The sequence below is a fragment of the Trichomycterus rosablanca genome, chromosome 2 (genome assembly GCF_030014385.1).
Source record: "Trichomycterus rosablanca isolate fTriRos1 chromosome 2, fTriRos1.hap1, whole genome shotgun sequence".
NCBI classification, from domain to species: Eukaryota; Metazoa; Chordata; class Actinopteri; order Siluriformes; family Trichomycteridae; genus Trichomycterus; species Trichomycterus rosablanca.
This window is the reverse complement of record NC_085989.1, coordinates 29860711-29873647: the sequence shown is the minus strand read 5'-3', so window position 1 is coordinate 29873647 and position 12937 is coordinate 29860711. Positions and strand designations below refer to the sequence as shown.

The window sequence follows — 12937 nt, the reverse complement described above, 5'->3', positions numbered from 1 at the left end:
GACCAAAATCGTAAATACCTCAATCATGCTGTACAAGAACAAAACAACAAATCTGGTTCTTTAGTTATTTCATAATTTTCACATGCAAATACCGTCATCCAATCGGAAACTTATATTTTCATAAATAATCAGAGCACATGAATGTACCATTTGTCTGAGGCAGTCATAAGTAGTAGAACTCTGGTCTTTCTACTAATCTTTCACGCAGCAAGAATAGATAACAAAATACTATTTTAAACTTTTAGACATTATATGTTTATTGATATAAACTAATATCCAAAGTTTCATTTAGCTTTTTAAAAAATCCATTCTGTCAATCCGATCGAGTGGCTTGGTCTTATTTTGTGGTTACTGATGTGCGCATGGGCAGTACCGAGAACGATTGGTTATGGCGGCCTCTCAGAGAAGCTCTGTTTGGGATGCTCCGCAAGTTTATAAACATCATGAACAACAGAATGTCTGTCACACACGAGCCAAGTACAGAGAGGGACGGAGACCAAAAGCTGTCAAGGTGGGTTTATTTTTACTCAGGGAGTCGAGCTGAATGGAATAAAAATGAGCTGCAATTTTAACTCTTAGACCTCTAAACAAGCACCATTGACTGAACACTGTGCAACCTAAAGTCACGGTGTTCCGCACATTTTACAACTACACATTAGTGTGGCAACGCAAAACCTGAACTAACGATGTAAATAAATTATAATATCTTACCTGGTCTTTAAGCTCTAGGCAAATTCAAAATAAAAGTCATTATCAATTAGGGATGCAAACGTTTGCCAATTTTTGCCAATAATCGACAAGCTTATAGCGTTCTGTCAGAATATAAAACACATCACGATGTTTCATTTATTAAAAATTAACATGACATGATAAACGTGACAGTAACGTAGAAGAGTAAGATAAATGTAAACACCACGACCAGAACCAGTTCAGCATTCAAAACTATAGATTATATACAGTACGTATAGACCAGTTTATTACAAGCGCCAGCTTTCTGACATAATTGGTGTAGTAATTATAAAATCATAAGCAGATTTCTGTGTTTATACTAGAGTATGGAAAATATCCACATAAAACATTAAATAGTGATCCACGTGTGCAGAGATTAACGTGCATTCAGACTCCATACTGACCCAAATAGCTTCACATTTATGATTATAATGTTTGATTGTTATGTCGTTAAAATACATGAATGCATTTAAATGGGGTGGTTTGTTGTTGTTGCTGGGATTAGAATGGCAGTGCTCTTTGCTTGAAAAATTGGTTGAGGTTGAGCCTCGAATTATCAGTTTTGAGCTGTAGTCTGTGTCGAGACCTTTAGCTTCCCTTTTAGTTCAAATCAATCATTATCTGTTGGAAATGAATTAAAATAACGTTAATCAAACAGTGACTTTAATATTGGTTATTGTTTAACTGATTGATTATTGACATCCCTAATAACTGTCTGGAACACCCTAATTATTAACATAAATAAGTGCATACAGTGGTTTTTTTTAATTAATCCTTATTCTCCAACACTCCATTTTTTTAAACCACCCCCTTTACTGGCTCCTCGTTTTTTTCAACTCAATGAATAAATCATTGTTGACATTACTATATACAATTCAATTTTCTTGTGCTGCAGCTTTCAAGTATACAAATACAGTCATGCTTTGCATCAGTAAAATTGTGTCTGTTATTATATATTTTCTCTGTAGGTGTACACTATAAACCTGGAGTCATGCTTTCTCCTGGTGCAAGGAGTTCCTGCTATTGGTGTGATGACTGAACTGGTGCAGCTCTTTGCAATATATGGAGTGATTGAAGAATACAGGATTCTTGATGAATACCCTGCGGAACAATTCACGGAAGTTTATCTTGTTAAATTTCAAAAGCTTACAAGTGCAAGGTGAGAGGTTTCTGATCCATAGTATCAAGAATAAAACCAGGTGCATTTCCTGTTAATGACAAGTCAGTGCACAAATCGCCACATGACAAGCTTGTTAACATCCACGTAATAATCATAGTTTTGCCTAAGGTTAAGTGATGTTTAAGTATACGTTGTAAGCTTTTAACTTTTAATAAGTAGCATAGTTTTGTAAAAGAAACAATATTCTTATATTCTTACTGCCCATTGTGTAAGATAGCCTTTTATAATATCAAAATTCTGGTTTATAGTACCACTATGTACAAACACCATTCTGTAATCTGTTAATTCTCTGGAAACTTTATTTAGCCAATAAAAGTAGAAAATAAGATTTCCAATGTTTTCACTGATTAACTTTATTGTATTTTGCAAATATAACCACATTTAGAATTTGATCTCTGCAACACACTTCACAGGGTAGCACTGTCGCCTCACAGCAAGAAGGTCCTGGGTTCGATCCCTACGTGGGGAGGTCCGGGTCCTTTCTGTGTGGAGTTTTAATGTTCTCCCCATGTCTGCGTGTGTTTACGCCGGGTGCTTCGGTTTCCTCCCACAGTCCAAAGACATGCAAGTGAGGTGAATTGGAGTCACTAAATTGTCCATGACTGTGTTTGATATAACCTTGTGTGAAGTGATGAATCTTGTGTAATGAGTAAGTAACTACCGTTCCTGTCATGAATGTAACCAAAGTGTAAAACATGACATAAGAGTGAAAAGTTTATAGAATATTAAACTTACAGAGAATGTAAAAATAACAGATAGTACACAATTTATGGGCCCAGTTCATCTTATAATGGTTTACACCCAGTAATAAAAAGTACACTAAGTAAATTTAATGCTGCTAGATGACCTGCTAGGTATGTTCCTTTCTACTTTTTATGCTTTGATGTAATATACTGATAGTGATACTCTCACAATAACTAAATAAGTTATGTAAATATCACAGGCTTTATAACAATCAGTTTTCAGTTATCAAGCACATGATTAATGGTGGTCCAATACCAATTCATTATATCACTTGATTTACAAGACACTGCTTGTGTGCTGCTAGCCAGTTGGTTGCGGTGTGTCAGGTTGGAGCTCTCACTGGTGTAATTTTTAACTGTGGGATCCAATGTCTGAACATGAAATATCTCTGTGTATGTGGCTGATGTATTGATTGTATTTTATGTCATGATTTGATTTAGGGCTGCTAAACGACACACTGATGAGAAAAGCTTCTATGGAGGGATCCTTCATGTTTGCTACTCTCCTGAATATGAGACTGTAGAAGACACGAGAAAGAAGTTACAAGACAGGAGGCGATATATAAACAGAGCATGTACAAAATCAGGTAACATTGCAGAAACAGAAACTGATTTCAGCCTGTTAAAGGTTTTGTCAATAATATTTTTAAGCACAATTTTATATATATATAGATTGAGAGCCCCTGTTTATAGTGCAATTTTCAATGCATGTAGCATTTGCTGCCTGTTTCTGGCAAACCATAAAGTGAAGTTGTCACTATCCAATAACAAAACTACTTTTTTAAGTACTCTTGATTATACATTTGTTCATAAAAATAGATTGAAATGGTCTGCACATAGCCAGGAGGCTAAATTAGATTTATTATTTACAGGCACCATGTATTTCTAAGCTAACAAAGCCAGAATTTATCCTCAAATTGGAAGTTAGTCATAGCTAAATTGTAAAACAACACAGCAGACCATCCCCGACTGATGACTGACCTGTCCCAGTGTTATATGGGCTTTGAACTTATTTATAAAGTACATTTACATACACTTGTAAGGGGCATTTGCGGCATTTTTTTTTGGCCAGCATCCTACAAGTGTGTTATGTTGACATTAAACTTACTTGACTGTGGACAGTCACCAATAGTCCAGCAACTTCTACTTCATGACAGTTTTTGGTGTTTTGTTTTAGTGTGATTTTTGGATCTGACCTTTCTAATACATTTCCTTTTAGTGTAGTGTGACCGTTTGGGTTTTATTTCCGACCCTAAAAAAACTTTTCAGTGTACAATCATTTAAAATTTGTGAAAGCAAAAGAACATTGTGATCTGATTATTCAGTCACAGAAACTGATTGTAGATATTATTGAAATCCCAAAACTACTACTTGTCCTACTACAAACATACATGTCCTATATGAGGGTATGTCAACTTTTGAATTACACTGTATGGTAAACCTTTAAGGTGATTTATAGTGAATTGTGTTGTTATTTAGTGTTCTTGCTTTTAACTACACCCCTGTTACAGAAAAAGAACATACACAAGTACAGGCCGACAAGGTCATGAATTCTGAGTTGCCAGCTTCATCATCTGCTATGTTGAAAGACAGGCTGCACCCTCACAGAAACCATGGGGAAACTTCTCATTCCAACACATGTTCAGGGTTTCCACTGTTGCCTCTACCACCACAGAAAGACAATCCTCACCACATGTTTTCTTCTAAAGAATTCAAGTCTCAGAGTCTACACTGTAGTTCATCTACAGAGGATAAAATGGGATCTTTACACAGTTTCATCCCCAGTTCAAAAGAACATTGTGAACACACTTCCAATGATCCTAACACACCTGCTAAAGAAAAGGAATGGATTACTAAAAAAAGCAAAAACCCTTCCACCACTGTACCACGTTTTATACCAAGGACTGCACATTTAGAAAACAGAAAGAGGAAAATTGAGGACAGTTCAGTCTTAACGGGTGCAGCAGACAAAAATGCACCTTTGTATGGACCCAAACTTCCAGAACCCCCTAGAATGGACATGGAAGACAATTCATTAAACACAACAGCCAACTTAATCAGGAAAACAATGGCAAAGGTATGCTGGGTAATTTTTTTTATGGCTTTCATAAATGTGACCAAAATGAATTATGGGATATGATGGAATAAAAAGTGTGTTTATCTTTTTAGGTTTCATCAGTTCCCACAGTGGGGAAAACCAGCACCACAGCAAAGCCACGGCGAAGAATTTAATCAAGTTTATTGCAGGACAATAGGCATAGGATTTGAGTGAATCAGCGCTCCATTGAGTCCTGAAATGTACGTTGCTCAAATTCCAGTATGCTCTGCAAAACAAACAAAGCAATAATGCATTACTCAATTTACTGTTTAAGGTAAGGATCCAACAATGAGACATACTTTATATTATTACAGTCACCTGTCATTGTGTACTATTTTAGTAAAATGAAAAATATAGAATAAAAAGACCTAAATAATAATGTGTTGCTTACTGACTGAGTTACATATACACATAGTGGGGAATTAAATAAAACAAGTCAGGAATTTTATTTTATTTTTTTTCAAAAACACAGATAAGTGTCTATTATTAATTATTTGGTTTAATATGCTTTTTCTCACATTTTATCCATTTCAGCAAAGAACATAATCAAGTTTAGTTTTGTTACACATCACAGTGTAGACACAAAGACCTTCTCTTTGGTAGTAAAGTATTGTAAGTCGTGAACTTTAGGTACTGCCTCAGTTAGAAAATGCCGCAGCAGGCCATAATAACAGACAAAAGCTTATCTTGCAGGCCAAAAAAATTTATTAATGTATTGAAATAATAGACCTAAAATGGAAAAATGTTGGTCACACCTTCATGCGTAGATGGCCACAGGTTGAGAACTTTTATTAAGAGCATGCTTTTGTCATTTTACCTTTGCTGCAGGAAGACAAGGTCCAAAAGCCTCTAATAACAGGTTTTCATCCCTTACAGCTTTTTCAAAGTCTGAATATGACAGTCTGCTGTCGTGGTCATAATCCTGTAAACAAAATCAGTTGCAGAATAGATTTTGAGTAAACCTGTACAGCTTTTATGACAATATGTGTACTCCATTGCTACATTGTCCTTGTGACATTACCATTTTCTTTAGGGCAATTTCCACAAGGTCCTTAACTCCTTCTACAGGGTCCTCCTCAGGTGGCAGGTTGATTAGGCTGTCCTTCAGCATGTGGAACATTTCCTCCCGGGATATGTAACCATCCCCATTTAGATCAAATACGACGAAACAATCTACAGTAATTTTAACAAATAGCCTGAAAAAAGTGCTATGGTCACAATTACTCAGAAAACATATCATATATGTGTCTTACATTTTATCTTTTCATCCAGGGTTCCTCGGAGGAAGACCGCCAGTCCTTCTACCCACTGTTTAATACTGATGTAGCCATCATTGTCCTTGTTGAAGGCATGAAATACTGGAAAGAAAATTGTAGAATTGATTTTTACACATTTAAGTAGGGTCAAAGTTATTATTATTTTGCTTTATATTTGGTTCTGGGGCACTCAGATTTAGGGTTCGTATCCCCAGCAGTGCTATCAGTTGTTTGGACGTCCACATACAGACATGATTGGCTATGTCTGAGGGGGAAAGGACAAAGCCCTGTGATAGACTTGTATCCACTAGCCAAGTTTCCCTATCACACAACTACAGACTTTGGAGTTCCTTTCTTCAATACATGCACTGGCAATCTCCTTTTTCCAGTAAAGTAAAGCTACATCAATGCTTTATTGTAAGTTAATCTTTTTATAGTTGAGCTGGGGGACAGTACCTTGGGCTGTTGTGCTCAATACTTTACAAAAAAACTGGAACCTACTTCTATCCAACATCAAGTCATCCGTTAGTCCGAATGTGTTGTGCAGGTTGGTGCGAAACTTGGCTCGGTCCAGTCCCAGAGCCGATCTCTTGTCAGCATTCTCTCCCAACAATGTGTTATACAGCTGGATCAGACACTCGATTTCTTTTTTATTAACTGCACAAAACAAAAACAGTGTTTATCTTCATTTCATCAACATTAAAAGTACAATTTATTTATACCATTTTTATAGTTTAGAAAACTAAAACTACAAAAACCATTTTCATTAACTAAAATAACGTACTTTTCTTTTCTTGCCTTTTGCTGGAAATTGAATTTAGGCCCTATTGTTTATATGTGACACCTTTACAATAAAGCAATAGCATGCAACATTAAATTTAAGTATTAATAACGTTTTATGGTCTTTAATAAATGTAATTTGTGACAAAAGGCAAAACTAGTCTTACATGAAAAATTACAACTGAGCAAAATATACAGTATAGAGTTTAGCGAGGATAATTATTTGACTAAAATCAGGTTGCTTGTTGAGTGACTAAAAATTCAGAGACTGAAACTGTTAAAAGAAGCAATCAAACCATGTCGTTTAGTACCTTAAATAAATAAAAACTGCAACAATTAATGTCTTCAGTTCCCAAACCATTAAAATTCTCATTAAGGTGATGGAACACGGAGGTAAACACGGCTCTGTCGCAACTTTAAGGTATCACATTTTAAGTGTTTATATTTACAAAATACAATAAAGTTGATAAGTAAAAACATTTCTTTCTACTTTTATCAGTTAATAAAGGTTTAAGAAAATGAACTAATCATAGTTGCTTGTTTTTATTGCGTTTTACAAAATGTTCCAACTTTTCTGAAAATATAAACAACTATAACAGCGCTTCGCCCGGTAATAAATCGGATACACCGCGACCGTGACAAGACTAAAGCGGTGGTTAATCAGACAATGAATGATTAAATAAATAGAGCACTGTGTTGCACTCATGTAGAGGTATATTGATTACATGGCTGTAGTTAAACGGAGAAGTTCATTTATTGCTACATTGGCTGTAGCTTTTGTTTCTGTGCTTGATCAGCGTTAGTGCAGTGATGTGGTAGAATAGTTTAGCTACTTACAGTGTTTTACTTCTTTAGACAGAGTTTCAGCCAAGGTTTGAGTTTTCTTTTTGCTCAGTGCAGACATCGTGAACGTTGTGAACCCACACTCACTGCTTTAGGAGTGTTGACACGGTTGCCATAGAAACTCCAATCCGCTTGCAGCAAGCGAATGAACTTGCATACTGGGCTGAATACCATTTAGTTCACTGCACCCTAGATAGGTGCACTACATAGTGGATGGCAGAATAGATTCTACGAGCTATTTGAAGTTGGAACAGAGTAATTTGATATTTGTTAGAGCACACGTTTAATTTTTACTTTAAGCGAAAATTTAGTTGTTGTTTTCATTGTCAAGTAACCTGTACTGTTCCTAAGATCCTGTTCTGATTGTGGTTACTTTTCTTGACCAGGGACAAAGCGCGGCCCTGTATGCGTAGAGCTAGGGAGTGCACACTGCTGACTGTCGAAACAGAATAGTCCGGATCCACTTTGATCGTTGTTAAACCTGGCCGCCGTCCGGCCTAAATCTAAAAACAGTTTTAGGTGTGGCCCATAATATTTCTCCATATTAATCTAGAGTGGTCCACTTCTGACCCAGACTCGGACACATGACCTTAACATTATATACAGCTGCAGACCTGATCTGATTCAGATAGGGACCGGATCCCTGTCTATATAGTAAATATCCAGTCCAGTCCAGTCCAATACATGCAAAGCACACAGACACATTAAGAAATGTTGTACACAATAAATTGGCAGGCTTAAAGGATAAATTAGACAAGCTGATAATTGTAGTTGCCTGCTTAAAACATTGTGGGTCCTGATATGTATAACAGGTGCTGTGGCCCATTTATACTCACATTACTTTGTTCTATTTATGTTTAACATGTACACATTTGACTATATGAAATAGTAGATAGTAAAAATACAACAAATAATGTGTGGTCAATGTAGTTATTTGTGTACTTATCGGTTCTGCATGCTGTGAAGGACCTGCTTTTAATAACAGTTATTAAATGTATTATTTTTATTTAAAAAATAAATCAAAACATATATTTTTATTAATTGCAGACAGTATGAATCCAAGGGCTAGTAATAAGGTAAATATACAAATTTCAAACAGGTGATGTCAACAAGTGATTGCAATACTACATCAAAACAGTTATCAAACCAACTAATTTGAAATTTATACTGTTTCCTGTATAGTAAAAATATAGGTAGAAAAAGTAGAAAAAAGAAAAAAGCAGTAAAAAAACATATCAATAAAGCATGAAGGCCATTATGCCATTTGTTTTGGTATGCATGGAAGCACACCGGTTTAGAGGATGAGTGCCTTTTTCTTAAGACGAGCAGGAATGGTTAAGTAGTGTTTTGTGCACTTGGTGAAGGTAGAGTTGCAGTTGTAGCCATATTTACAGCAATGCTTTCCATCCTTACAGCACTGACCCTTTAAAATAAATACAGAACAATACAATGTTAAATATATTAACCATAAGAGAAAACAGGGGAAAATATCATGATTACGATTAACAGTAACATATAATAAACAGTAGAGTAGTTTACCAAAGAATATGGACAGCATGCCCACTGGCCAGTTAGTGTTTTGCAGCAGGTGTGTCCAGCTGGGCAGTAGAACTGACCACTACAGCGTATGATACCAGCCGGCATGTTTAGGTCTGAAGCCTGTTTTGGTGGCGTCACTAGAGCTGGCTTAATCACACATGACTTTTGCTCCTCATCACAGGAATATCCAAAGGGACAGCAGCCCGTTTCACTCAGACAGCAGGGGTCCTGCTAAAATTAACTGAGGTTAGCCATAAAGACCATATACGCACAACCTCTGTAGAGATATCATGATTAATAGAGAGACCTATGTCTATATAATTCAACGTTAACAACTATTTAATTGTATTTCTATATGATTACTAGCATTTTATTTGGAAAGTAAATGTTTCGGTTGAAAATAACCGTGTCCTGTAGCTTATATTCTGTGTGTAATGCCTGTCATTCTTTATATTATTATTATTATTAGTAGTAGTAGTAGTAGTAGTAGTAGTAGCAGTTTTTGTTGTTTTAAACAGTTATAACTAAGTCAGCAGTGTGGATAACATTGAGTGTCTGATTATTTTTATCTTCCATTTGCAAATATTTAATTGTTTTTTTACATATTAATAACCAACACAACACGTTTTAAATAAATTGGTCTAATTTATGTATAAATATTACTCTAATATTCTAATAATAATAATATTACTCTTCTGGTATGTACCTGAACGGTGTTGCTTGGAATTGCAGCGATTTTTGGAGAAGAGGGCATACTCAGTGTCCCCTTGAAGCATTTGGTAGATGTACTGTCACATTTATAACCATAGGGACAGCAGGCAACGCCATTAGGGCAGCACTGACCCTATTAAAGATCAGACAATGTGTTAGGGTTGAACTCATAAACCAATTACATTCATGATTTGTTGAAAAATACCCACCATATTATATATGCAGCAAGACCAGAATCCACTGGGAGACCTGCAGCATGTTGTACCATCAGGGCAGACATGATAGTTATCACAATGCACCACAGAGACGGAAGAGTTGAGAGACTCTATTAGAGGGGTGGAAGCTATTTCCTCTGGCTCCTCTGCTGATACCTGAGGGGTAGAGTAATAATATAAAATGTAATCTTACATTTATTTGTATATAACAATAAATACCCTTTTTAATTGTATGTTTGGCTTGTTCTGGGTTTGTTCTCTTTCTTCTTTTTCCAAAAACTTGGTTGTCACCGGCTTGTGGGTTGAGCCTACTTTTTCTTTCTTTTACTTGTATTATTCTACTTTGTTTAAGTATCCTGCAAATTGGGTTCATTTTCAGTTCTTGCAGGTGCAGGGCTACACCTGGTGCCTCCGTGGCAATGTGTGATGTGTCCCATTATACGCTTTCACTCATCCTTACCAGGGGTGCCAAAAATTGTAGAAAGAACTTTATGTCATATCTATTAATTGTATTTCCAAATAAGGTGTGAGTCCCTAGTGCTATATAGTCAGTTAGATAAAATCTGAAGCATTGTAGTACTTTTGCAGATTGCCCAACCCAATTCAAAGTTAAAACTCTCAAATGATGCAATAGATCTCAAATGATGCAATCAATGTAAAAATCTTTTAATAACTTCTCTGACCATGTCTGTTCAGATATAACAAATAACATCTGTAGACGTACTCGGACTATAGGTGTATCTGTACACAAAACACCTTAACCAAATAAAAAAAATGTTTTAGTTTTTTAATATACAGTTAATAAGACAATGGCTATAATATATTTGTCATTGTGATCTTCCTCTTTGGACTTCCTTTTTTTTTTCAAAGTATCCCATGAACTTTAATGTAACCACATGTGCAAGTTAGATTGCACAAGATTTTTAAGGCATTTCAGTCATCACATGTGACTGAAAAATTGCCTTGCTTGTCCTGTAGCATAAATTCTGTGTGTAATGTCAAGTCAGCAGTGTGGATTAATATTGATTGTCCACATTATTTTTATATTTTACCATTGCAGTTATTTAGTTTTTTTTTTTTACATATTAATAACCAACACAAGTAGTTTCAAATAAATTGATCCCATTTGTGTATTAATATTACTCTAATATTACATTAATATTACTCTTCTGGTATGTACCTGAACGGTGTTGCTTGGAATTGCAGCGATTTTTGGAGAAGAGGGCATACTCAGTGTCCCCTTGAAGCATTTGGTAGATGTACTGTCACATTTATAACCATAGGGACAGCAGGCAACGCCATTAGGGCAGCACTGACCCTATTAAAGATCAGACAATGTGTTAGGGTTGAACTCATAAACCAATTACATTCATGATTTGTTGAAAAATACCCACCATATTATATATGCAGCAAGACCAGAATCCACTGGGAGACCTGCAGCATGTTGTACCATCAGGGCAGACATGATAGTTATCACAATGCACCACAGAGACGGAAGAGTTGAGAGACTCTATTGGAGGGGTGGAAGCTATATCCTCCGGATCCTCTGCTGATACCTGAGGGGTCGAGGGGAATCTGTACCAAGGCATTCCCCTTCTCTCGCACATTTGACTCTCCATGTTACAATGGTAGTCTGCTGGACAGCAGTGGGCTTTATCTGGACAACACACCGCCTTAAGAATCACACATACAGCAATGGTTAGATTTTATTTTTGACAAAGGACGTGCATTTCACATAATATAGAATATACCATAATTCTAACATGAAAATAATAACAGTAAAATCAGATGTAAGTCTCAGATTAATCAGATTTCTAGCATTAATCAAAATGAGATGTCTGATCTTTAGCCAATCATAGTATTGCTACTCTCTGTTGGAGTTCTGTGATTACACAACGAACACAGCATCCAATGCTCAATGTTGGGATTTTGTCTAAGTAGAAGTTTGATAAAACAACAACACAATAACCCAAACACACAATTAACAAAGAGTCCAAAGTCTAACCCAAATGGTATTAGATACCATAACCTAAAGAAAGCTGTTAATGCAACAAATCAAATCTTTAATATTTCCAGCCTTGACTGTATGTAATCAATCAGAAAGTTCAATACAGACATGGCAATACAGTAGTATTAGTTAAGGCAAGTTGTGTTTGTCTGTTATTTTGACTTTAACTTAATTATGTTAGCTGGTTTTGTCCCACATAGGTAACTGTCATCAGGCTGTAGTCAACAGTTCATTGAAAAAACACAGAAGTTAATAAAGAGCAGATATTTATTCTTACAGATGGATATGGGCAGCATGAATATCCTGTATCAGTTAGGCAGCAAGTAGTTTTGTCTTGACATTGTGTTCCATCAGGACAGATTATGGTGCTGGAAACCAGTCCTGCCATGAGCAACACCAACACTGCAATCATCTAGGTAAAAGGTATAAACACTATTACTATGTTTTAAATACAAATACAGTAATGTAATAGAAAGTTTAAAAACCCACAGTCACATCTCAATAACATGCAGTACTGGCTGGCTTGTATTAATTACCTCCAGTTCTATTAATACTAAAAGGTTTACATTAAAAACATCCACTAAAATACTTGCCTTGTTTTTATTAGATCTTTTTGGTAACACTCCCTGGTCCGTATGTTTGAGTTGCAGCTCCTCTTATGACTGTAACTACCCAGAACCACAAGCATTGTCACACACCAATCATACGTGAACTTTATACAAGTAAAACAAGGAACTGATTCTTTTATTGCATCCCCCTTGACATTGTAAAACGAAAGCATTCAAAGCAGTGCAGTTATGGAACACACCATTAGTTTAAATAATGATATAATTAA

The 12937-nt window shown here is 35.9% G+C and overlaps 3 protein-coding genes across 4 annotated transcripts; 1 reads left to right on the top strand and 2 right to left on the bottom strand.

The window, feature by feature from the left end:
• Positions 1-325: 325 nt before the first annotated feature.
• Positions 326-4910, top strand: rbm48 (RNA binding motif protein 48). Its single transcript, XM_063014132.1, has 5 exons — positions 326-511; positions 1698-1888; positions 3094-3239; positions 4164-4729; positions 4822-4910. Exons 1-5 carry the CDS (start codon positions 389-391, stop codon positions 4882-4884), a joined length of 1089 nt encoding a protein of 362 aa, XP_062870202.1. The 5' UTR covers positions 326-388; the 3' UTR covers positions 4885-4910.
• Positions 4875-7727, bottom strand: clxn (calaxin). Its single transcript, XM_063014143.1, has 6 exons — positions 7624-7727; positions 6508-6663; positions 6004-6108; positions 5772-5923; positions 5568-5672; positions 4875-4976 (listed from the first exon to the last, which is right to left on the bottom strand). Exons 1-6 carry the CDS (start codon positions 7688-7690, stop codon positions 4926-4928), a joined length of 636 nt encoding a protein of 211 aa, XP_062870213.1. The 5' UTR covers positions 7691-7727; the 3' UTR covers positions 4875-4925.
• A 950-nt stretch (positions 7728-8677) lies between these two features.
• grna.1 (granulin a, tandem duplicate 1) lies at positions 8678-12510 on the bottom strand. Of its 2 annotated transcripts, none has more exons than XM_062990691.1 (7): positions 12380-12510; positions 11489-11767; positions 11275-11412; positions 10089-10250; positions 9875-10012; positions 9169-9399; positions 8678-9052 (listed from the first exon to the last, which is right to left on the bottom strand). In XM_062990691.1, exons 1-7 carry the CDS (start codon positions 12488-12490, stop codon positions 8924-8926), a joined length of 1188 nt encoding a protein of 395 aa, XP_062846761.1. In that variant the 5' UTR covers positions 12491-12510; the 3' UTR covers positions 8678-8923. The 2 variants fall into 2 exon arrangements, with proteins under 2 accessions (XP_062846761.1, XP_062846762.1); XM_062990692.1 differs by having other exon boundaries at positions 9169-9396.
• Positions 12511-12937: the final 427 nt, after the last annotated feature.